The following is a 27,244-nucleotide window of genomic DNA, read 5'->3' as shown; positions in this document are numbered from 1 at the left end:
TGGAGTGAACTTCCATGACTGAGAGCCTTATCATGCTGAGCCCGTTTCCTCTCCTCCCTAACATGGCCAGTGGTGCTGCAAGCCAGCATTTGTTATAGCACAGATGTTTCCGTGGTGATGATCCATGACGTCACATGCACAGAAATGCAGACCATCAGACTTATCTGTCTATGATGAGCAAAGAGGAGTGGGAATTCCACTTCTATGTAAGCTTTATGAGGTACTGACTCAACTTCCTCCATGACTATTCAGGATCTGGACTGCCCTGTCAGAACAGTGAAGAAAGCCAAGATATTTGCCTTTTCCAATTCATTTCTACTGCCGGATGATTGTGTTCAAGGTCCAGTTGTTCCTTAAAGCTACAGGAACCTCATTCAGATGTCAGCTTTCACCCTGTTGAGTCTGCCTGACTTCCCCTCTCCTACTCTAGAGCTAGCACTGAGCTCAGATGCAGCGCACCTGTGGATCCAAGGGGCCTCAGCTCCGGGGGCAGCTCTACTCTTTACCACTAGGTGCAAACACCTTGTCTTAATTCTCAGCTTCTGCTATTTTAACTGGGGATGATAATTATTAAAATGCTCACTTCATGAGGCTATGGTGAATTTAAATGAACTATTATGTACAGAGTAAGGGGGACAATAGATGCAAGATGGGAATAAGAAAGATGAGGAGGAAAAGGATTCGCCTCAAGAAGATGGGGGCGCCATGCATAAATGCAAATGCAAATCATGCTGGCAACCCTACAAGTCCACAGTCCTCAAATGTTCCTGGCTTTTCTTTCTCAGGAAAGTTATACCAGTTGCTTCCACACAGTCCAACAGTTCTTTACCGAAAAGACCCAACTTCTGCGTGAAGCTGGTGGTTTTGAGCATAGTTCAGAAAACTTAAACCATTCTCAATCCTTCTGTCTTATTCATTCATTCTTCCCCTTGCTCTTACTGAAATTTAACCTTGATGCCTGTTTGTATACACACTTCTGTGCACAATGTGTGTGTGTGTGTGTGTGTGTGTGTGAGTGAGTGTGTGTGTGTGTGTGTGCATGTGTGCAGAGAGGAAGGAGCATGTATCGAAATGTGTTAATCAGCCTGACCAGCCAACACTTCTCATGCAGACAGGAACCTTGTCCATTGGCACACTGATGGATGATGACAGTACTTGGCACTTAATGCCTGATGATTTTAACACTGGTTAGTACTCGAAGGTCTTTGCCATTTATGTTAACCTTGAGCGGTGGGCCAGCAGAGATTATTCTACTGTAGAGACAAGGAAGTTGCAGCTCAGAGACTTTCGTACTTGAGATTTTCAAAGTCTGCTTTGATTGATGAAGCCAAACCTCCCTTCCAGTTTTGATGCTTATCTGAAATATCTGTCCTGTTTGGCTAAAATAATCTCTTTGGTCCTATAAATACAGCCAACGTTCCATAAAATCTTAGTTGTGTAATTCCTTGTCCTCAATATAGAGGGTGGATATTTATTAACTTTACAGAGTGTTACTACTCTCTTTCCAAGTAAAGTTATTTCCCCCCTAAGACACAGACCCACATATGAACTACAGTAAAATTTCTCTATTTCCTTCTTCTATTTCCAAGTTCAGAAAACGACATCCTTGCATAATATAACAGGCGCCAATTTAAACACAGTAACATTGAAAACGCTGCCAGGCTTCCAGGCTTAGAAACATCTCTATTGTTACAAGTCGGGCCACTACACACACCCTGAATTTGTACATCTAGCACTCTGAGGAATTTACCAGATAGAGACCGGTGTCTCTCCTCTTTCATTTGAAATCTGGGCTTTGTGGATTTTGATGATCTTCCTTAGAGAATTTTTCATGAAGAAAATTCTAAAACATTATTAACAAGTAGACTAACCTGACACAATAATTTAAACATGTTTTCTATTTTCACCACCTTTTTTTTTTCCAACAAAGATTGAGTTCCACACACCAACCAAATCAAAAAGACCTTCTAAAAGCCTGCCAAAGTTGAAAGGGAGAGCAATTTGAGGCCTGGCTTTATAGATTTGCTGCACATGATAGTTCCTGGAAGAACACTGTTGGTTCAGTGACTCGGCCAGCCGCAGAGTTTACCAAAGATGCGCTTTCCTCCTCGGTCAAGGAATGAGAAAGCACATTAAGGCTGGCTGGAATGTATTCCTTCTCCCGCCATCCCACAGGTGATGGGCCTAAAAGCACATGCTGCTGGCTGAGCACAGGCAAGGCTCAGTAGGTTTTGGCTTCCCCAACCATGCTCCAACAGAAGGAAGAATCTAGAAGTAAGGGTTCAGGGTCAAGCTCAATGATGGGGTGTTTTCTAGCAGGCTCAACGCCCTGGGTTTGATCTCCAACACTCAGAAAAGGAGGAGGAGGAGAAGGGGAAAGAGGAAGAGGCGGGAAGAGGAAGAAATAGAGGAATGGGAAGGGAAGGAAATTCTCATGTATAACACACATGTTCATCTTAATGATTTTCTAAATCATGGCTACACTGTGTTGCTAACCATTCATGTTTTACCAAGGCAGATATCATGACATTTTTATGATTTTGTCCTAAGGTCAACGGAAGCGACCGGTGTGCTGACATCTTAAACATGAACCCCTCCCTGTCCGTGTTCCCCATGTCATTCTAGACTGGAACTGCAGATAAAGAATGTGGTTTCCACCAGCTGAGACCTTGCTGTTTACAACCCTCAAATAAGCCAGACTCATAAGAACATGTGTTCATATATAAAATATTGATCAATTGCACAGATTGGGATAAGACTCGTATTAATAACAAAGTTCTGCTTTTGTTTTTAGTGATGAACAGATATGTGTTCAGTGGATGGAGGTCTCTTTGTGTGCCCCATGGTCTAGAGAGTGTGACTTTTGTGTTTCACTTTTCTCTTCCTGCCCTGGTCCTGTCTGGTCTGGTTCCCACATCAGGGCTTCTGCTATGACTGGCCTGCACATATGTTACAGAAGGATTTTAATGGCTGGATCATCCTCCTGCCAATTTGCATGTGGCAGGCTGGCAGTGAAGCCACACAGTCCTACAATCCACAGACTGCCCCCCCACCCCCCGCACAAGGTTGCTAAAATGCTGCTGATGGCGTCATATTCATCTGATAAGGGTGATGATCACCCAAATTCTATAAAGTTTCATTTCTGTCCACTGAGTATTTCAGGTTGCAATACTGGCCCAGGGAGCAGGAGATGGGGTGCTTGATAGCGAGATGTGATACCATGAGTTTTTATCTTAACCCAGAAAAGCGCCTTCCCGTGTATCACTGCTCCAGCCAAGTACTTCACCCTTGGGATCGAGCATAGGCCTGGCTTTTCAGTTTGCCTTTGAGTAATGTCGTCAATCTGCTTCAACTGGAGCAAGTTTTGTATTACAGGCTCAAATAGCAGGAGACTCTCTCCACCTCTGAAGTCCAATGTGGAGAGAGAGTAGCATTGACTAAACAGTGGGAAAGAACAGTAGCCATGATCCCAGTGTCAGCATCTTGGAAACCTAACGGTTGCAGAAACAAACTTAACTCTTTGTTTAGCCACACTAAAATCCTTAACAGTTGGCCTCAGTTTCCCTTATTTTTAAGTGGCTATTGTAACTGCACTGCCCTCTGCTGGCTATCAAGAGCATTAAAAAAAAAGTCCAAACACCCATCGCTGACCTGACACATCATGACTACTATCTCAGCAGCGACACTATCCTCCCTGGAGACACAGATCTGAATCTCTCATGTGCAGTCGACCAGACTATGAGTGGTAGTGTTACTCACAAGATTAATAGGAAACAACGGACTTCTATGTCCAACCAAAAGAGAAACTGACCCATGTAGAATGTCCAAGTTCACTCCTCAGAAACAGCTCTTAGACCTAAGCCACCTTTCCCATCAACACCCCCACCCCCTTGCATTTCTAGTGGTCTATCCTCATGTGGTAGTGGAACAACATACCCTTCTGCCTGATGTTTTTCCTCTTTACCTCACTCACGGCTACTCATTTGAAATTGAAAATGAAGCTTCCCTGGCTCCTCGGACTTGACCCACTCCCTTGCAGTAAGCCTTCTCGGCGGTCTGTATTTCTCTTTCACAACAACCCTTTTCAACCACTGCCCTTTAAACCATCCTATTTACCATGATTTCCTGCATAGGAATTAGCATATGCATGCAGTTGCGTGCCTCATCATGTTCCTGCCTGCCCCTGCTTTGTTCCCCTCAGCTCCCCTCTTGTCTAATATAGTAGGCAGAGAGCCAATAAATATTTGTTGGCCAGATAAACAACTGAATGAGAAGCAAAAGAGCAGTCACGGATGGTACTGCCCTGCGAAAGAACTGACGTGGCTGGGTTGAAAGTTGAGAATTCTTCTTCCAGCCTGCATTAATAACTGCCGCTACAAAGTCAGGCAGCTCCTGCCTCCGATCTCAGCATCTAGAAGGTAAGGGCAGGAGGAACAAGGAGTTCATGGCCAGCTTTGGATACATAGTGAGTTTGAGGCCAGCCTGAGCTAAATGAGACCCTGTCTCCAAAGAACAAAAACCAAACAAAACAAACAATTGCCACTCTACCCACAATGTGCTTCCTCCATGGATAAGAGGCCAATGTGGCATCTTGTTTCCTGGGCTTAGCTGGCCTCTAGGCCGGCAGCTGGTACCCCGTTCTCTTGGGAGTTAAAATTAGTATCAGTAACCCACAGGCAGCCTTATCCCCGCCCCGTGAAGAAGGCTCTAATCATGCAAGTACCCAGGTGGGTCTCACTGACAGATGTTCAAGTTAGAAGGGAAGGTAGCAGCCAGATGACAAAAACAGGGCCACCAGCTTCCGGAAGTCCCAGGACTTCCTGCCTTTAGGCCTTGCTGGTTCCTGCCCTGCCTTCCCCGCCCTTCCCCCATGCATCAGCCTCAACAGAATTGCTGCTCTTTCTGCCATTTGAACTCAAATCCTATCTCAGAAATTGATGGGTGATGCTGCCCTTGACAACACAGTGTCAGCTTTGCTCAGTGTCCAGCTGGTTCGGGTACATTATCATAATGGGCTGCCCGGGTGGACCCTGGCCATGCATGTTCTGGACTCAGGTCCCTTTCTGCTTTCTGACATGCAGCTATTGCTTGTTTAAAAATAAAGCAGAGTTAACAGCTTGGGAGAGGTTTTGATTTTCCCAATCTTTTTGGGACGATAAGTCTACCTTAATGGCTAAGTGAACCTAAAGGGCTTTCTTTAAACAAACAAACAAACAAACAAAAAAAACAAGCAAACAGAAAAACCAACAACAACAAAAAACCAGTATCTATTTGGGAAAAGGAAAAATGGATGTTTCCCAGAGTCTTACATGTTTCCTGTTAAGTTGAATGAATTATTATTTTTTCAATTATTAAAGCCCTTTCTAACAGCACACTTTAAACTTAAGTCTTGGTTTTGCTCCATTCTAGTACCACCTGGGCAGTTATTTACTTGGTTTTATTTAACTGTGATTTTTATTTAGATCATCTAACTGTTTCTGTAAGTTTGGTCTTTCCCTAAACAGTAATGTCTATGAAATCATGATCTTGAAGTAGTAGTTGTAATTTTTATTTCCTTACAAATTAAGATAAGCATATAACTATTTTAAAATATCTTAAGACATGCATGCTGATATATACCTATAACCCCAGAATTCAGAGACAGAGGTAGGTGGATTATGAGTTTCCAGTTGGCCTATGCTGCATAATGAGACCTTGGGGGGGGGGTGCATGCACACCCACACATGGCATGCACTCAGGTGTACATGTCTGTAATTATGCATATGAATGCCCAAGGAGGACACTGGGTATTTCCTCTATCACTCTGCCTCATTCCTCTGAGATAAGTGTCTCTCACTGAGCCTGAAGCTTGCCATTTCACTTATGCTAGCTATCCTGTAGGTCTAACTCTGCAGAAGAACTGTCTCCTCAGCATTTGGGTAGCACCCCCCAAAGCTGTGTGTGTAGTTCCTCAAGAAGTAAGAAACATTCTCACAGGATCATCAGAGCGTGAAGGACTCTACCAAACCTCTACTTAAGTGTGGAGGGTACAAAGGCCCAGAGAAATCTAAGTTCATCCTCAAACAGATGAACAGAGAAGCAGCAGAGAACTTCATTTTAATATATTTCTGTAAGTATAACTGAAAAAAAAAATAGAGGAAAATTAGAGGTTGGAGAGACAGTCTAGTGGTTCAGTGCACACACAGCTCTAGCAGAGGACCTGAGTTCAGGTCTCAGTACCCACATCAGGCAGCTCACAGCTGCACTTAACCACAGCTCCAGAGAAGCCTGAAGTCTCTCAGACACCCAAACTCATGTGCACATACCCACATATAGAAGCACATGCAGTAAGAAAACACATAATTGAAATAAAATGAATCTTTAAAAAAAAAATACTTCAAACCCAACTACTGGCCACTCCTCCTATATATCATATTAAAAACAGGGGCTTAGGAAGAGAATATGGAAATGTCTATTTGCAAATTGCTACTGCCCGAATCCTATTGAATTCTCATGTAAAAGGAGGCTCCTCAGAAAAGCAAGAACAGAGGGGGTCCTGGTGTGAACAATGAACTATACAAATGAACACAATTGTAACTGGGATGCATGATTGATCAAAGACAAAACAACAAGAACAAAAAGGCTTCAAAATTGTTCTTCATTTATGGCCCAAACAAAACACAATCCTCCACCCCCACTCCCAATAAAAACACCATAGTGAGCTTATTAAAATAAGTATGGCTCACTCATTTATTAGATCCAACCAAATAATAAATACTGGAAGCTCCCCACAGTTGACCAGTTGACCAAGACATTCTTATAAGAAAGCTTTGAGCCCATCAGTTTCTAATATTGTTCCTAGCGTGAAGTTTCCTAACCCTGCGGTTGTTGTCATCAGAGTTACCTGACCATCTCATGGTTTCTCATGGTCTCCTTTCCCACCTCATATATACACCAGAGAGTCCACAGGACCCATAAATGACTTAGAAACAGATGATCAGACCAGCTCTGCCGATATACAAGGTATTGCTATCCTCCTTGTCATCTTGCTAATGTTATAGAAAACACATCAAGGGATGGTGAGGTGGCTTTGTAGTTAAGAGCAAGTACTGCTTTTCTAGGGGACTCCAGTTCAGATCCCAGCACTCAGTCAGAGGGCTCACTGCTACCTGTAACCCCAGTGCCAAGGTTTCTGATGCCCTCTTCTGGCCATCCTGGCGACCAGCACAAATGTACTATGCATGTGCCCATGTGCACACAGACTTACACATAAATAAAAACAAACTATATTATGCCAGTAATCAAACAGAATCAGTGTTTTTAAAGTATGACTAGCAGAGTGGGTTCTTACCATAGGAAAAGGGAGCTATGAAGGAAAATTAACTATAATGGGAACACACATACACTCTCTCTTTCTCTTCCTCTTTTAAGAAATACATGCTCTGGGCTAATTTTAGGAAATTTAAGATACCAGCACAAATGCTTTAAACTGTATGGAGGAAAATAAAAGAATTGCAATTGAGTAGGAGATTAAATTAATTTAACATAATTGCATAGAGTACCAGCAGAGAGCAAAGATTCCAGAGTCATGGTTTTGTGGATTTGATTCCTAGATCTACAACTTCAATGCTATATGGCTCTCGGAAAATGTCTTTTTCTTCTTAGCCCTGGTTTCCTTGTCTTTACAATGGATATCTGGAGCACTATGTGCTTGAATAAAGGGGCTCAGTGAACAAATTCATTTTTTAGTTTCATATGGTTAGGGAAACATAGGATCAAATCCCAGGTCCATTTCTACTTATTCTTGTGATTTTGTATAAGTTACTGACTTGAGAAGGTACATTTTTCTCAATCATTTTACTCCATTTTTACTGATTCAATGATTTTGGTTTCTTCTTTGGTGGGGGGTGGGGGATGGGAGTGGTAAGCAAGATACTCTGCAGTCTGTCTTTTGAAAGGCGAAGGTCTCTACCTTTACAACTAAGTCAAGAAGGAAATTCTTTCTATGCAACTTAGGGGAAAGTAAATTCAAAACAAAAACCATCTGGAAAAAAGAACTCTCAAAAAATGCTGGGCTGTCAGTATCAAACACTCCCACTCCTGATGGATTGAGCAGTAATCAGGGAGACAGCTCCAAGGTGCAGCCAACTCCCTGGTGAGCTTCGGAAGCCCAGCAGGAAAGAGCAAAGTTATAAGCAACTCCGAACTATCTTGCCCCAGGCTTTCATGAGACAGGAAGAGGCCACATAATTGACACTGAGTTCATCAAAGCCCTGTTGGCCCTCCATACACTCTCAAAATTGCCCAGGGCCAAGGCTTGACCAGCCAGCTTAGGGCTGCATGAGTCCCTTGCAGCCTTGGCAGACTTCATTCCAAGTCATCTGAGCCAAACATCTTTGCACATACTATTTCTTTTTCTTGTAAAAGTCTCTCAAGTTTGCACATAAATGAGAAATTCTTGAAGGTTTCCCTGACCCCTAACAATCGCTTTGTCTAGCTGCCTCTGCTCTGCTGTAATTATTTAGTCGTCAATTTCATTTCTTTTCTCTCTCATTTATATAATAAAGTCCATCAAGACAAGAGCCATGTCTACTTATGCTACTATACATAGTGAAGTGGCATCTGGTAGATATTTAAAATGAGTAAATGATTTGAAATCTACTTTACCAATACGTTATATACTTTATTCATTGACATATCAATGGCTTTAGTTCAGAGCATCATAGGAGTCTAGAAATGGCCCAACTAGGCTCCCTTTGGGCAAATATGGACCTGAAGTCCACATAGGCAAAAGGACCTACGCAAAGTCACATAACTAGTCAAAGCCAAAGTCAGGACTAGACTCTGGTTCCCCAGCCAGACAACTGGGTCTTTCAAAATTCTTTTCAGGGCATGTGGATTCTTCTATATGCCCCAGGGCTCTATCACAAAGGTTTTTTGTTTTGTTTTTTTTTTTCTCTATCTGGGGTAACTCTCTACCCTCAAATCATCCTTCTCCACAAGTACACAACAAATTTAAATGCAGCTGGGCAGAGGGAAGGAACTCAGTGAGGCTGAACACCCTGGGGCGAACAACATAAGCAAAAACTGCCCAGCCTGAAGCAAAAGGCTTTAAGAAGGTCATATGCTAAGGAGCCAGAGTAACACCATATTGCCAGGGAGATGGGACCAAAAGGTCAGAACTGACTGGTGATGGCACAGACCTACTTCTATCCTTCTGAAGCTGTAATTACAGCTGGGGACATGGCCCAGTGAGCCTGGCAGCATTCTTTAGTCTTCCAGAATATTTGTAGTTTAACCAAAACCCACTTTTGTTTATTTCTGTTATTTTGGGATCCTGGTACATTCATGTTTCATATCTTTGTAACGACTTTGAAAAGAAATTTCATTCATTCATATCTGATGCCCACAAAAACTAAATATTCATCACTTTCCATTCTTAGAAAGTAAGTTTTATTTTTGTTTTTGTTTTTAATCTCTGTGTGAGCCACAAAAAAACGTATGACCTCAGGTCGTAACTCATGACCACTAAAATGCTCTTTTATGAAAGACTCAATATCTTCATTGGTTTTTTTTTTTCTCAAAAACACATATAGTGGCTGCACAAACTCCTAAGAGCTGGGCTTGTGGCTGTCGTCGACATTGTCTTCTTTTTTCCCAAGCCCTATATGTAAAAAAATACCACCAGAACAGAGCCTTGCCCTCATTCCTAGAAAAGACCCTACAGATAGGAGTCCTCTAATCTGCTCTGTTTTTCTCAGTTGTCACATGGGTTGTAAGACCTCCAAGGGACTCCAAAAGGAAAGGAACAAAAAAGGGAGGAAAAACATATGCATGTCCAAATTTTATATATATATATATATATATATATATATATATATATATATATATATATATATATATAATCCTAAAAATGAGCATTTAAACTGCTTGTCAGACAGCTCCCTGACAAAGCCACTAGAGTGTGTTCGCAGACATTTGCATAAACGCTGCCGGTGAGTTCGCCATAGCTGCTAGCGCTAATGGTACATAAAGTAATTTAGTCACTTCTCCCGGCATTCTGTGTCAGGATGATGAGCACCGGCACTCTGCCTTGTTGCATATTAGATCATTAGATAATAAAGTGTTAGCGCATGCAAGCTGACAGGGTCTCTGCACTCTAGCATTGTGAGGACACAGCATTTTGCCACGGGGGAAAGAAATAGAGAAACTGATGCCACAATTGGCCTTAAATTCGAGTAAATAGAACCTGAAACCCCGGATGAACCACAGTGACAATAACAGCATTCCTGAAGCCCTTTCGAGCACTCTTGCACACAGTCCCCACAAATTTGCCTGAGTGGCTTGACTGGAAGATGAGGCACACACATATATACCAATGTTTCACATTACCACGGGTGGACACGATTCAGATCCCTTAGTCCCAAACCCATGCTTTTGTGGGAATTAGAATCCTGAGAGCAGTTAGATGTGATGCTGCCTCCCTCCACAACTGTACATCTTCCATAAAGCCATTGCTTAAAGAAGAAGCATCAATAAATGTACCCATAAATATCCAGCCAAAGAAAATCTTAGTATTTATGAATGGAGAGAAAAATGGGAGGGAGGGGGTGATTACCATGAGCTACAGTGTTCCAAGTTCCAGCCTCTTTGGATCATGTGAGATTCTAGGAAATAAATCTGCCTTTGTCATCCCTCAGATTTGAAATCCAGAGACATTAATCTGAGCCTACGGAGCTCCGAGTGCATGGGCCATGCAGGGAAGACTGTTTATGGACGTAAACCATGATTTCTTTTCTAGGAGCTCCAAGTGCATGGGCCGTGCAGGGAAGACTGTTTATGGACGTAAACCATGATTTCTTTTCTAGGAGCTCCAAGTGCATGGGCCGTGCAGGGAAGACTGTGCATGAATGTAAACCATGATTTCTTTTTCTAGAAATGTAGAAAGATGAGCCACAGAAGGGACTTTCCTCCCAGTGTCTGACAAACAAGATATAAATAGAGAGGTGTCGTGTTGCTCAACATAATGCGGGCTACCTGTAAATGAGGTGGGAAAAGGCCCAGAATGATGAAGACTCTACAGGTCTCAAGAGGTGAAGAGGTAAAGACGAGCTGTGAGAAGGAAGGTAATGCTGAAGCAGGAGCTCGGGTGGATGGAGGCAAGAGTCTCAAGAAGGCATTTTAAACAGGATTTTTTTTTTCTTTTTTGGTTTTTCGAGACAGGGTTTCTCTGTGTAGCTTTGGAGCCTGTCCTGGAACTCACTCTGTAGCCCAGGCTGGCCTCGAACTCACAGAGATCTGCCTGCCTCTGCCTCCCGAGTGCTGGGATTAGAGGCGTGTGCTACCACCGCCTGGCTAAACAGGATTTTTTCAATGGAAAGATAGAAGTATTATCCCCCAAACCAACATGAATTAGCATGTAGGTCCACTCCCACACATCACCAACAAGAGTTCAATTGGCCGAGAAGATATTTGTGCATGCATGTGAAGTGTCTAAATGAGTGGGTGGTTATCTATGGCTACTTTGTAGAAAATCAGATTTCTATATTGCTGCACCGTCATTACTCAAGTTCTGAACATGTCTCCCCTCACATTCTCCTGGAAAGAAGTAAAGTAAGGGCTGGATGAGTGTGAAGGACATGGGGCATAGTGATCTCTCCCGCAATAGCTAACCCTTGATGTGCAGTGAAATGTTACCATTTTGAACAAGGTTCTTTGTAGACTGGTAAACAAAGCAGAAGAAAGAGTCTTCCTTCTGTCTGGGGAATGCTATGATGTCCCAGCTGTTATAGTAATATTTATCCTAACAAAGGGAGCATTTGAGCTAAGAGGATGCCTGCATGTGTTCCGATCAAGAGACCTCAACGGTTAGCATGGGCAACACTCTTCCTCCATGTCTTTTCTTCTCTCTCTCTCTCCTCCCTTCTGTGTTTAAATACTAATTACTAGTTATTAAATGATAACATTAGTTAGTTATTAAGAATTCAAAAGTAGGATAGTTTTAATTCTTGTCAAATTGGAACATCTGGCCCCATGCCTCCCTCTTAGAGACACTGGTTAGTGCCGGGGCAACAGGGCATGCACGGGGCAGCCTTCAATGCCTTCACCCAGCCCACTTCCCTTATCTACGTCTCCTTCACCCTCCCAATGCAGAGACCTATTGTTTTATCCCTAACAGATAACCACCTTCATTTTACCAAGAAGAAAACCAAGGATCCTAAAGGCTCAAGTGACTTGTCCAGGGTCAGACAGAGGTCGGAGTGAGATGAAGAACAGAACTTAGGATGGCTGGTGCCTACTTCAAGACTTTGTTCTCTGCATCACTTTGCAAAACAGTGTCACTGACCTCTGCCCTTTGGAGGCATCCTTCGCTAGCTGGTGGCTTTTTCTTTGCTTACTTTGGGGTGTTTGTTGCAAGTTTAAATAGTATGGTGCAAGAGCTTGTTCCATTTCCTTTGAAACTTTATTTTCACCCCTATTTATTTGTGTATACATATTCCTACCTGGGCTGGTGTGTGGGTGTGTGTGTGTGCTTGTGTGTGTGTGCTTGTGTGTGTGTGTGCTTGTGTGTGTGTGTGCTTGTGTGTGTGTGTGTGTGTGTGTGTGTGTGCGTGTGTGTGTTTGCAGGCCAGAGGACAACCTTGGGTATAGTTTCTCAGGTGCCACCACCTTGTTTTTTTGAGACAAGTTCTGTTTGTTGGCCTGAAACTCACCAAGTAGGGCTAGGCTGCCTGTTCAGTGGGTCCCTGAGATCTGCCTATCTCTGCTTTCCCAGAGATGGAATCATAAGCATGTTACCAGACTAGACTTGACTTTTTAATGTGGATTCTGAGGGTCGGGAAGCAGGTTCTCTCGGGTAAATGCTTTATTGACTGAGCCATCCTGCCAACCTTCTCCTCACTTCCTAAGGGCAAAAATAGGAGCTCGCCATGGGAGTTCGCCGTGGGAGCTAGGTAGGAGAGCTGTGCTTAGAGCTTTCTCTGAACCATGAGCTGCAGATCTCTGTTAAGTCCATCTCCAGATCAGCCGGCTCCCATTTCAACCAACCAGTCAGAGGTAAAGCAACAACTTTGGTCCCAGGGTCTCCAAATTGTGCGTGCTGATGATCTGCCAAGTGTTCCTGCTCCCTCCCACCCAAGCACCTTTAGTCATATGATGCCTTCAGTGACTTCAAGGGTATTAAGGAGGCACCATTACTGCAAAGTGAGGATCCGAATAATTTTAAGTACAGAAATGGAGCTAGGGATGTAATCATGAGCAGGTGTTTCAAATGGCCTCCTGAAAAAAGTAATATCCATCCATCTCAGCACTAATGAAACATAAAGCCTCAGCTTTTGAATGATGATGGTTTACTTTTGAAAGATTATAAAACTGGGTGTGGGGGAAAATGCCTTCTAAGAGTATGACATTGGGCCAATTAATAAAATGTACTGTTTGTGCATTTCTCAAGCACAGGTGGAAAAAAAACAGGCAAAAATGATGACAGGGGTGTGTTTATTAAATTGGGATGCTGGCAGAGAAGGGCGTTTTCTGCCTTATGAATTATGTCATGGATAGCTTGTGGGCCACAGTAGAAGTCAGGCTATCGGATGATAATTTGTATGGCCGTGTTCTCAGAAGAATCCTGCTGACCTGGCAAAGGAGGGGTGGAAGAGAGAGAGGAGCAGGTTGGGTTTCATTTGAGGAGATCAGAGAAAGCGCAATTGGTAGCTGGTATGCGGTAGACTCTTGGGTAGACAGAAAGAGGAATTCATTGCCTAGACACTCAAGCGAATTATTTACGTGCACACCCAAGCTAATTCAGATTCCCTCTGAGTAACGCGCCCTTCCCCTGAAACATTTCTGCCTGTTTCCTGCAGTTGTCTCACAGATAACCACTGATTTCCCCCAATCTTCAGTGGTAGTGATTTCTCCCTGGCCAAAGTCTCCCCTGCAGGGACAGCAGGCTGTGTCACATGATGAAGAAGAGGGAGTTGTTGGCCCAGAGAGTGAAAGGCATGGGAGGGACATTTTGCCTGATTACTGCAGCAGGATGAGTAACTACCCTGGACTCTAAACCAGATCTCCAAATGAAGTCAACAGGTAGTCACACAGATGCACTGTCAGGTTTGGATGTTTCTCCCTATTCACCTATGGAATGGCCTTTTCTCATTTTGTACTCAAATGGGAGCTCCTTGGTCCAGGTCTCTCTCTCTCTTCCCAAGCTGAGAGTAACAGATACCAGCATTCCAAGATAGACAGACAGTCAGGCGAGCAACCAACAAGAGTATGCTTAAAAGATATACCCCTGCCTTTAAGTCCTTAGCTTCTTACTTTGCAGGGTCAAAGTGCAAAGCACATCAGTGGTGTTCAACCGGAAACTCTACAATTTATAACAACAGGAAATGTGGTGGAATGGAAGGAAGAAATCACGCAAAGTCACAGTTAAAAGTAGCAATGCCAACCAATGAAAATGATTCGCCTACCATGTTCCAGATAAGAGGGCGTACCTTCCGAGGGGTCAAGCCTCCTAGCCCTCCGCCCATGCTTGGAATTATTGTGGACAAACATGTTATCGGAGACTGCCAGGACATGGCCATCCACGTTGACTGTGGTAGACACCACGACCTGGAGACAGGAGAGGAAAATGAATGAACATTTTCATATAAAAGCATGGTGGGAAATAAACTCAAGTTAAATAAATAACAGCTGGGAGCTGAAGAAAATTGCACAGCTATTTCACATAATAACTGGTGCTTATGTTGTACATGTCTAACAAGAGGCGCTATTGATGAGTGGGTCTTCGGCATGGAACGCTTTTGATGCCGTTTTAAGCAAAATTGCACAGTTTATAGTTATGCAGCAAAAGGTACCCTGTTAACCATAATTTTTACAAGGCGGTCTTTATTAGCACAGTTTTATATTTTTTTTTACACAAGGGTGGCTGTGTTTCACCTAAATTACCCTTCAGTTTAGACACTGAAGTAGATATCACAGTAGATCATGCAAATAGAAGTCTTTTAACTCTTTAAAATATCTCCTCCCTGCTGTGTCAGGGTTACAAAGATAGGGCATGAAAATGAGAGGGGTTGAGTAGAAGCTGGGATCTACTTGTGTCTTCCTCTCCCAGGGGTCTTATTGAAGTTTCTTATACATTTTACTCTTTTGTCCCATGTTAGTTTGGTGAATCATATTCATACCTCCCTCAGACCCCTTATCATCATGCCAACCCCCCCCCCAAAAAATCCTTGCTAATTAAGAGTCTTAGATCTGTTTCAAAGAGAAAAAAGTAAAACATAGAACTGATGAAATGCCAACTTAGATGCCCAGGCCACATCTAAGGGTGACTCAAGGAAACAAGGGTCTGAGAAAAACATGCACCTCTGAGAACTTCGACTAAAACAATGAACAGGATTGACCTACATATCTCCTTATATTAAAAAGGGGAGGGGGATTAAAACTGAACCCCACAGAGATATGTTTATTCATGTGACCTCTTACAACCAAATATAATAATTGCCTGTAATCACAGCTTTGGCTCCCAACTCATGCTTCGACACAAGAAACGGCCATCAGACAGCCCCTGTTTAATCCACCTATTATGTTGACTAATTAACTTTGCCCGCTGGCTTATTTCTTCCTCCATTATCAGCCCCTGTCAGCCACAAGCACCCAGCAGCATAGGGGAACCTCGGGCTCTTTGATTGATCACCAATAGATTGACATGCAGATTAATTTAATTAGAATCACCTCACTTGAGAAATGAAAGACAATGGCAAGAAGGCTAATAGATCTGCTCTTATAATGAGGCCAGCCTCCTGAGCAAAATCGGAAGAGTTCTGATTTATTTTGCTCAATTCCCCAGTTGCTTGGAAAGACTCTCGATTTAATTGTTCTCCAGTTTTAGAGGCATTAGCTTCTGAAGAGGTGGATGGCTTTACAAAACTTGGTATGTACTGTGCCCTTAGCTTTGGAGGCAGCCTTTTCTCTGAGTTAGCTAAGGTTTCTATGAGTTAGTGAGACTCTTTGGGGCGATGCTGTGGTTTCATTGCCTGATGAACATAGGGGAAAGCATGCACCTTGGTCCAGACCTGTCAGTTTTCAACCCTCAATGTCAAAGTACAACATCCTACTGTCCCTCATTTTCATCCAAAAGCTTTCTGGCAAAATAAGTCCAACTTCCTTTTCCTGAGAGGTGGCCATAAACTACAGACTATGAACACGGGACTCACAGGGTTGATTTTGGTATCGTATTAAAATGCACACTTGACAGTTCAGAAGCTACCCAAGACCCAGTGTGTTCTCTTCAGTCTGTCAAAATTCCATCTAGAACAAGTCATTCACAGAGGGACACCAGAGATTGACGCAGCAGTTGGCTGCATGCTCTCTGTATATTCGTCATTAGCTGACCAGGTGTGACAGGGCCTGGAGCCTGTGTTTGTCCCTCATCAATCGTGGGTTAATTTAGAAGAAGAAAGTGGGGGGGGGGGAGCAGGAAAGAAAACGGTCTATTCCTCTATTTTCAGAAACTATCCCATACAATGACAGTATCACTAAGACAACTGAGGCACTTTTCAGGGATGGCTTTGTGACACCAAAAGTTACATAAGAGCTGGCTCTTTCAAAGAAATGTTGATTTACTACAAGACCACAACTGAGTGGTCACCGGAGTCGTTAGCTCAACAAGCTATAAAAGGAAGTCCCAAACAGTATCTGTTTCCAGTGGCAGGAAATGGAAAGTGGTTACCCCAGACGTCTGTCTTCAGAGAAGAGAGCAATGACATCCTATCAAACACCTGGAAGACACCAGCGCTACAAACAGTACGACTTAAAACATCTGGTTTCCCTGTAAAATATTGCCACCGAAATTGCCGACATTAAATAAAAAGGGCAAAAACGTCCCCCAAACCCTGTTAAGAAAGAAAACTATACTATATGCATTTCCTTTTTTCTTTGTAAGGAAAGACCACAGAGCCGCCTGTGCGACAGGACCACTCAACGGTCAGCACAGCCAGAACCAGACAATGGGGAATGAAGGATCCCTGTGTTCCATAGTCTAGCAACTAACTGGTAGACATGTCCCTCAAAAACTCATGCACAATGTTCCAAGCCCAAAATAATTTCTCCCAGTCCAATTTGGGAACAATTGGAATGAATTTAAACAAAGTACTTTCTGAAATTAACTCACAGAGTCACTAGCAATTAAAAGTCGTCTGTAAGATGAAAAGGGTGGTGGGGGATGGGACGTACTTCTGAGCTAACTTTGAAAAGAGACCCATGGTAGATGGACAATGAGCCTCCATGGTCCCACACAGAATCAGTAGGCTGCTGGCAAGTAGGGGCAGGTTAAGGGGACAGACAGGCTTGACAAGGCCTCATCATGTCCAGATTTTGTCAATAGAACACATCTTGAATTTAGGACAAAATAACAATAGAACATTCTTTTCCTTTTGGAATCAACCTCCCTTTCCTTTTTATTTCTCCCTTCATCCCACTGCCCAGAGAAAAAGAGGGCATCAACATGAGAATGTTGGGTCTACAATTTTACTGTGTCTGTTGGAACCAGTCCCTCCAGTTCCTATAATTTCACTGCCCAAAAGTTTGACTGTTGGAATTTACACTAGGTAAAATATGACATTTTATTCCTGAGTCAAAGTAGCCGCATTTCAAGTGCCGGTGGCCACCGGACGAGGCAGGGCAAATACAGAATTTTAAGTCCTCCAGAGTGCTCTACTGGATGGCACTCCCCTGAAATAGCTCTGAAATCATTTGCAACAAATTATTCATGAAGACAAACTCTAGGTTGAGTTCAATCTACAGAAATAAATACAGGTTTAGGGCTGGACATTTGTATATTTTTAATCAGTGGACTTTTTAAATAAAATATGTACAGGGGCATTGCTTTTCAGAACAGCATCTTCAGGCATGTTGGTTCTATGCTGTGGGGTCCTGCGGCGTTTTCTGAGCCCCACCCTCCAAGTTAGAGCATTTGGTATGAGGCTGTAAGGAGAAGGAGAAAGAGGGGGGATGTCTGCAGCTACCTGTAGCTTTTTTGAGAATTCACACTATTTTAGTTTCTTAGTTTGTTATCAGCAGCTCAGAAACTGATCCAGTGCATTCCTTCCTGGATCTTGACACCCCAAAGGTGATTGTTATTACCATCCCCCTCTATTTAGAATGTGGAAGGATGGCACACGAAGTAACTATCTTCCTTCACTGAAATAACTTTGGCCATCAGCTGGAGGTGAGTTTACCCTATACTACATCCCAGAATCCCTGACACTCCGATGACATTTTTAGCAGTCTCTGATTGTTAAGGCAAATTCTGTGCAGCTGAAGTCATCCAAGTGGCGAGCCTGGTCCTCAGTGACCACTTGGTGAACACCAGTAGCAGGAGACGGGGCGTTCTTCCTTTGCAGGTAACACCAAACGAAGCGTTCAAAGCAAGCTGTTGGGCTGACAGACCTGACACCATGACTCCCAATTCTCATGAAAAGGACCCAGAAGAACCACATTTGAAATAAGAGGACAAAGGGAGTAAGCCCTCTGCCCTCCAGATCTCTGTTGACAGGTCTGCCCTCACAACATAAGTGGACACAATAGGGAACGCTAGAGAATTGTCCTTCTTCCTCGATTGAATAATTTCCCTTCCTAGAAGACATCTCCATCTTAGCCTGCTATATTCTAAGCTGGACACTAAATGAAACTTCACTGCTTAGAAAGCAGTTTGCAAATCAGACATCTTACTAGTCTAATTTTTCCAACGTCTCTTCCCAGGAAGGACTTCTAGAAAGTTTTGTGATTGGTTAGCTCTCCCTCTCCATCATTTCTCAGGCTGTCCTTCGCTCCCTGTCACACAGGAGACCTTGTGTGTCCTAACTATATCATCTAAGATTCATGAGGCATAACCTCTGTCTCATGAGCAGATTTTCAAAAAAAAAGACAAGCCGCTAAATTCAATGGCAGATCACAGTAACAGAAGTAGCAACTTGCACGGAAGAAGAGACTATGACCAATACAAGGACTGAAAATTCCCATCTCCGTGCATTTCTAAAACCAGAGGAAACATGGGGTATCAAAGCACTGTCAGTGTTTAAATTAATAATCTTTGGCAAATTAGTATTTTCTTCTTAATAAGTTAGTCACTCTGGTGAATTAATTTTGAAAAATTACAAACTTTGGTTTTCAAAGCTTCTGTAAAAGGAAAATGCTGAGCACAGTTTGGTTCATGGCAGCTTTCTCTATGGTTTCAACTCATTGAATTTTTGCATTAATCCACGGACCCTAATAGCCAGGTATTTCTTTTGTTGTGTTTCACAAGTGTGTGTGGTGTGCATGTGTGTGCAGACACGCTTTTGTTGTAGTGAGTATTTGGGTGCATCTGGGAGATCAGGGTTGATATTGGGAGTCATCATTCGTTCTTCCACTAATTGAGAGGCAAGGTCTCTTAATCAAACCCAGATCTCACGCAGAGAGTTTATCTTCCCAACCAGCTTACTATGGGGATCTGCCTTGTCTCTACTTTTTGTGGCTAGCATGACAGGGGGCCACCATGCCTACCCTACATTTACACGGGTTTCTGGAGGTCCAAACTCCCAACCTCAGCCTTGATAGGCAAATGCTCTAATCGCTAAGCAATCTCCCCCAGTTCAATAACAGGATATTTAAAAAAAAAAACTGTGATTTGAAGCATAAGAATGAAAACATAACTGAGCGATATTTCATGGAATACTACACAGGAAGAAAAAGTATAAAATCACTGACATAGCTGGTTTAATCTCTAAAGAATTATGCAGAGCAGGGGTGGGGGCTGGGGGCTGGGGATGGGGGGAAGCTTTTTCTAAGAGGAGTTAAAAATGTCACTATAATTACCAAATATATGTGTTGAATCCCTAATACCCAGTGCTTTGGAATGATGGAAGTTCCAGCTAGAGCTTTGATTCCATTAAATGGGACCATTGAGGTGGGTCCTACACCAATGTTACCATTATCCTCCAAAAAAGGTAATTTGGACACTCAGAAAGAATGTGAAAAACAAGAGGAGCCATTATTTGGTGATGGAGATGCCCAGTGCATTGGCTGTGGTGGTAGATAGATAAACCTACACACTTGCAATTAAATTTTATAGAACTGAAAAGTATCCCCCACACAAATGAGTATAAGCACATTCAGAGAAACTGGAGAAAGATGGGAAGATGCTGTCAAGGTCCTTGTCCTGGTTGTAACATTGTTCTATAATGTTGCAAAAAATTGAAGGAGACTGGGCAAAGGATATATGAGAATCTCTCAATGCTACTTATACCAATTGTGTGTGCCTCTGCAATTACATCAAAAAATTTTCAACTAAATATAAGACATCAGCAACCAAGATGTCCTTCAAAGGGTGAATGGATAAACAAACTGGTAATCCATACAATGGCATATCATTTAGTGATAAAAAGAAATGAGCTGTCAAACCACAAAAAGGCATGGAGGAATCTTAAATGCATATTACTAAATGGGGGAGAAAAGCCAATCTAAAGAGGCTATACACTGTATGATTCCAACTAAATGACACTCTGCAAAAAGCAGAGATATGGAGACAGTAAAAAAAAAAAAAAAAAAATCGGTGTTTTCCAGGACTGGGGGAGGGGAGGGATGGATCAGTAGAGGACACAAGTTTAGGGCAGTGAAACTATTTTGTATAATAGCGTACTGCTGGATAGCAACTTTACTATGCTTGTTCTAATCTCTGGGAAATACAGCACAAAAAGAAGTCTGCTATAACCATGGGCTTTAGTTAATGGTGATGAATTGGCATTGGCACTCTACAACAAATGTATCATACTATAGGGAAACTGAGAGAAAGGCATTCTAGTTACACATAAGAACTTCCATGGAGTCATTTTTCTGCAAACCTCAAATTGCTGTACAAAATAGTCTCTATATTCTTCAAAGCACTGATCCAACCTCTTCCTATACTCTATACCAATGGTTCTCAACCTGGGGGTCATGACCCTTTTGGGGTCACACATCAGACATTCTGCATATCAGATATTTACACTACAATTTGTAACAGTAGCAGCATTACAGCTATGAAGTACCAATGAAATAATTTTATGGTTGGGGGTCACCACAACATGAGGAACTGTATGTATTAAAGTGTCGCAGCCTTTCTGGAAGGTTGAGAACCACGGCTCTATACCCTCTCTGCCAAACTACTTCTGAGCAAGTTTGTTGAACAGTAGAATCACAAGAGACTCAACAAACTAGTTGCTTCCAACTAAGAGTTCTCAAGTATAGTAAAGGGAACAATATTGCAGACAGCAAAGGCCAAATGCATCCAAAATAAGGCAGCCCTGGTGCAGAAGATAGAGTTCAGCTGTTAAGATCATGTACTGATCTTTCAGAGGACCCAAGCTTGCTTCTCAGCATCCCCAACTGCTTACAACTGCAGCTCCAAGGAAATCTGCGGCCTCCAGCCTCCACAGGTACCTGCACCCATGCACACATACCCACCCCCACACATAATCATAAATAAAACAATAATCAAAATAAGGCTACATGCAACTATTCAGTAACTTTGCTTTTCTGAGGCCATATCAACACCATATAGAAATACTGGCTATGCCATGCCTGTGAGCATCTCTGAAGTGGCAGTTTTACATTGGAATCATTTTAAAATAGACAGTATGAGTCTTCCTCCAAAAATACCAATTAGATTGAAAAGTAATGTTATCATAGAGGTTCTTATTAAAAAAAAAATAGTAACAAATCCTCAGTAGGTACAATACTGCAAATTGGGGCAACACTTGGTTTTACAGCTTGGAAAACTAAGGTCTGGGATATTTTTAAGTGTCCTCAGAGCCACAGGACCAATAAGAGCATAGGTAGGTGAGCCAGAAACAAACCTCTGCCTTTGCAATGAGTCCTCACTCACAACAGTGTACAGTTCTGACTTGAGTCTACCCTGTCGTTTCTGCTGGTTTCTTCCAGTACAAATGGAGGGTTTTGAGGTGCCTGATGACAGCTTAAGTATTATTTACATAAAAATGGTCTGCAGCAGTTAGGTCTTCATTAACTTTGTCCTTTAAAATATCCTTGACTGATAAGGAATGAGATATTCCCCGAAATGTACCTGATTGCTAGTTTCTATCTGGTTGAAAGATCCCAAATAAGTCATTAAAAATTATGGAGGACGCGTGAACCTCCAGGATGTAACAGAGTGGAACTGCTGGAGGCAGGGAGTGGCTAACTGAATTAAATCCACACTGGAGGCTCAGGGCAAAGTTATCTCCTCTCTGAAGAGGACAAGAGCAGATACTTCCTATGCTATACAGAAAAAGATGGAGACCTTCAGAAACCAGATCAGCGACTGTCTTTCCTGAGCTGTCAATGTGTGCTCAACCTGGTCCCTTCTGCAGTGGGTGTGGATGCCTCTGATGACTTCTGAGGGTGTCTCTGGTGATTCAGTGGTACTGTGCTTACTAAGTGAGGTAAACATAGAGATGGATCCTGCACTCTCCAGGGACTTGAAGATAACATGTCCATGTAGAAATGAGGTACAAGCAAAGGTAACTCTGGTCAACAGTTTGGAATACAAGTTCAGATAGTCCCTAATGGATTTCCAAGCCCATCGCTTACTAGTTTGTAACCACAGACACATCAATCACAGGAATGAGCTATGAGTCTACCCCATGCATGCTGTAGGTCAGGCATTATTGTATATACTAGAGAAGTAGGCGTGAACAAAATGCAGAGTAATTTCTTAACAGATTCTTAGTTCCTATTAGTTGAGTTCTTCTTGGAGTTTCACCCCTAATATAAGGAGAGAGGTTAAAGGATCAACTAGGTGAGCAATAAAAACAAATTATGGAATGTAATATATTTGAGAAAAAAAATAAGAAGAAAGTCATATCAAACAGGAACTGCTTTTGATTGTGATTAGCAAAGGTCACGCTGAGGAAGTGACATTTTTGTCTGAAGTCTGAGCAGTGAGTATCTAGCTATCCAGTGAAGCAGCAGAATTTCCCAGGGAGTTCAAACTGTGAGTGGCAAGATCCTGAGACTGGAATGCCTCTTGTACACTCAGAAAAGACAAATGCAGGAAGAGGAGGAAGGTCAACGAGCTGAGACAGTGCAAAGTGACCAAGAGCAAGAGCAGCAGAGAAGTAGCTAAAGTGTAGCAAGAGCCTGCTAAATCACAAGTTAGAAAGTAGAAGAGTTCTGTGCCCATAACTGTGAGCATTCCCAGAACACCAACAGGCAGCCACTGGTCAGCCCAAACACTTCACAACCACCTTTGCTTGCATTTAACATTTTTTTTGGAGGCAGCTCTACTTAATGTGGAGCTACTTCTGCTAAGTGCACATCCACCTCTCGTCAAATGGCACCCCAAGGATCCCCCCTTCTCAGGGATGCATACTGTCTGCCGAGGCTCAGAACAAGGCATATGTCAAGATAGATATTGGCCCAGTGAGCTGTGATGGTTTTTCATAGACCAGGCAGAAGAGTCCCCACATCTGACCACATTTCATGAATTAATCCTGTTTTCTGAAGCTATCATTAGAGTTGCTTTCAGTATAATTAATCAGCAGGGCGCATCTTGAAATTATTCTGCATAAGAGGGTGAAGGCAGCTCAGGCTCCCAGCATTCTGTTGGGAAAGAATTTAATTGTAAGATGTGTTGTTTGTCAAAGCAGTATAAGTACATCTGAGGGAGAGAGAGTGGAGGTGGGGAGGAAAAAGAGGAGAGAATGCTTCCTTCCTTAAGTGCCTTTAAAGCATGCTGTTTCACCACTGAGTCTGGGCATATATTTTAAGAATGCTATAATTGCAGCATATAATATATTGATTTGGAGAGACCATGGTTTTTTAACATAAATAACAAAATTCTCCAATTTTTTTATGATTCCCTTTAAAAACTTGCCCTTTCATGTCCTAACCTATGTCATCCATTTAGAGAAGAAAAACACTTTTGTTAGACATTTGGGATAAATAACCTAATGATTTCTTTTATCCTCTATCCAAATGACTAAGTAAAGGAAGAATGTTTAGACATGATAAAATGAGTTTGTTCTTGCAGTTTTCTCTACTCAGGGCCCTTGTTGGTTTTTCCAAGACTGATGTAACTTGGTATCTTGCTAAAGAGTTGGCTCTACTCTGGGAATCCAACCAATGAGAGAGAGGAGGAATTCTGTGGGCAGGGGACATCGAGATCATGGTGGGAAAACTTGCAGAGATGACCAGCCACACTAGTGGAAACCCATGAACTGTGGACCAATAGCTGTGGAGATCCCACAAGACCAGACTAGGCCCTCTGGTTACAGGAGACAGTTGTTTAGCTTGAACTGTTTGGGGTGGGCCCCCAGGCAGGGGGATCGGGATCTGTCGCTGGTGCATGGGCAGGCTTTTTGGAGCCCAGTGCCTAGGGTGTGACACCTTGCACAGCCTTGGTGCAGCCTTGGGCCTGCCTCAGCTGAGTGTGCCAGGCTTGCTGACTCCCCATGGGAGACCTTGATTTGGAAAATGTGGGCATGGGGGTTGAGTTGGGGGGGAAGACTGGGGGTTGGGAAGAGGAAAGAGGGGGGGATCTGTGGTTGGTATGTAAAGTGAATAGAAAAGTTCTTAATAAAAAAAAATGAAAAAAAGAGTTGGCTCTAGCACCCCCCATATACACACACAAGAATGTTGAAATCTTTAAAATGATATTATTTTATATTAGCATATATATATACATATATATCCCTTATAGTTTAGACAATCTCTACTTAGAATATTGAATATTATAAATAATATGTCATAAGTACTTGGAGAACAATGACCAAAAATATTTTATACATATTCAGCACAGGTACAGGGTTGTTCAAATATTTTCCGTCTGCAGGTAGTTGAATCTGCAGAAGGAGAATCCATGGATGTAAAGGACTTGCTTTCTGAGATTAAGCTCTGAGCTTAAACACCACCATCTCCAATCAGATACTTCAAGGTAGGATGCCATCTTCAACTCCACTGTTTTTGGTTCTCTCTCCCTCCCTCTCTCCCTCTCTCCCTCCCCCTCTCCCTCCCCCTCTCCCTCCCTCTCTCCCTCCCTCTTCCTCCCCCTCCCCCTCCCCCTTCCCCTCTTCCTCCCCCTCCCACTCCCCCTCTTCCTCCCCCTCCCACTCCCCCTCTTCCTCCCCCTCCCCCTCTTCCTCCCCCTCCCCCTCCCCCTCTTCCTCCCCCTCCCCCTCCCCCTCTTCCTCCCCCTCCCACTCCCCCTCTTCCTCCCCCTCCCCCTCTCCCTCCCCCTCTCCCTCCCCCTCCCCCTCTCCCTCTCTCTTTCATAATTCATTTTCCTGATTCATTTTCTTTATGGCAATAACCACCATTTCTAATTACTTATGACTTTTAATCTTTACACATCTTCATTGTGACAGCTAGTGGAAACTCATTCCTTATACATTCCCTTTCTCTCCTTCCTGGGCTGTGTCACTAGTCATTGGCACACCTCTCTGTGGCTGTCGTGGCCATGTGACTGGCTACTAGCCAATAGGAAGTGAGCAGGTTTAACAAGGATTATTTCTAAGCTAAGAATTTGAAGGCGTGATGAACTTATCTTGATGTACCCTTCACCTTTCTTCTGCTCCATGAATACAGTAAGACTCTTCGTAATTGGGAAGGCATAAAATCAAGAGCTGCCAGGTTCCCAGATTATTTCCAGGAAAAAAAAAATCTATTCTTCAAGGCAGGAATAACCAGCATGTACCTCTTATATATGGGCCATTAGATATTCTTTGCTCTATATGTGAACTATCAGGTATTATTTGGCCTATGTGTTACAGCAGCTACTCTTGCCCTAAAATAACCCCCAACTGAAATATCACTTTCATTACAGCAAAGACTCTGTCTTCTGCATCTGTCATTATAAACTCACCACCTAGCACTCTAATAAATACTCCTGAGCGCTTGCACGCATGAATGAGAGAATATATCTTACATCTATATTCATATATACTCTTGTCATAGATCTAGCATTTAGATACAGATGCAGAGTTATAGCCTATCAAAAAACTTTGCTGAGGGAAGAAGATGAATTTGGAAATTTACATGTTACTTCAGTCTCCAGGTCTCATGGTTTCTACTAGGATGACAACTTTCGCCCAATTCTTGCTCCTCCTCCGCTGCTCTCCTCTGCCAGTCCCAACAAGGAAAGGGGTGGCTAAGGATTTAAATCTTAACCTTGAATTGTCTGGCTCTTGTCAGTTAAAAACCAGACTGTGACATGGCTTGAACGTGGTCCCTTAACATTAGCATCTTTTTACTGTCAAGAGAGAGAAATGGGCTCATTTAGTCACACTGAATTGCTCCCTGTGTCACGGGCTGCTGCTAGCCCCAATTTACCCCCCTCTCCTTCCCCCTTCCCCCATGCCCACCGCCACTAAATGAAGCCTGTATCCACGGTTGTATTTAAGCAAATATGCTACCTTAACCACAGCCTAGGGATTTCAAAAAGAAAACATCCATTATTCAAAAAAAGAAAAAAAAAGAGGATTGTACTAGGTTTTTTCAAGGCTTACGCCACACTGCCTAAGCTTTTCAGAAAGTGATTAATTTTTTGAGACCACTCAGGTCACACTAATTGACATGACCTGTGTAATTAAGAAGTCTCTGTTTACACACCAGAAGCCCAGCACTGTGAGGCTGAGTCTGCTTGACAGAATGTCTTTACATGTCAGGAGATCAACAACCTTTCTCATGTCCTCCTCAGTCACCTACATGGGCCCCTGATTGCTCCTCTGAGGAGACATACACTGGCTTGGCTGTGTGAAGACGGGCCTGACACGGGAAACATACCAAAGAGACAAAGAAGAAGCCACAGCACAGACAGCTGATGAGACTCAGACTCCCCTCATAGTCCACGAAGGGTGAGTCCATCAGTACTTAGCCTTTCAATATTACTGATATGCAAAGAGTGGATCAGGGTTTGTCCGTGCCAAAAAGATGCTTTCTCAAGTCTTTCTCATGGACAATGGGGACATAAAAAAAAAAAAAGTACATGAAACCGGACTCTCAATTTCTGTGCTATGAAAACAAAAGATGGAAATGTCCCTTGTTTGTAAGGAACTTCCAGTCAATGTCAGAAGTGAGCGCACACACTCCTCCTCCACCACCACCACCACCACCAGCCCCCAGGTCCTAAGATTTGGGAACCTCAGTGTGATTTCTTAAGAGAGTCCAAACTGCCATTGGTGGAGAGAGTTATACTCACTGCTGCATTTCCAATTTTTCCCACAAGTAGAAATTACTCAGGGGTATCGCTCACTTC

The 27,244-nt window shown here is 42.9% G+C and overlaps 1 protein-coding gene across 2 annotated transcripts in view; it reads right to left on the bottom strand.

Moving 5' to 3' along the window:
• The window catches only part of Ebf1 (EBF transcription factor 1), a 389,967-nt gene that overhangs the window by 108,409 nt on the left and 254,314 nt on the right, over positions 1-27,244 (bottom strand). The window contains exon 8 of one of the 2 annotated variants that reach the window (XM_059270378.1): positions 14,445-14,586. In XM_059270378.1, coding sequence (XP_059126361.1) covers positions 14,445-14,586 — 142 coding nt within the window. The remainder of the gene's footprint in view (positions 1-14,444; positions 14,587-27,244) is intronic. The other variant, XM_059270379.1, reaches the window with a different exon arrangement.

This window comes from Peromyscus eremicus, chromosome 8a, assembly GCF_949786415.1.
Source record: "Peromyscus eremicus chromosome 8a, PerEre_H2_v1, whole genome shotgun sequence".
NCBI lineage: Eukaryota > Metazoa > Chordata > Mammalia > Rodentia > Cricetidae > Peromyscus > Peromyscus eremicus.
The sequence above is the reverse complement of the archived record's forward strand: the minus strand, read 5'-3'. Positions and strand labels throughout refer to the sequence as shown.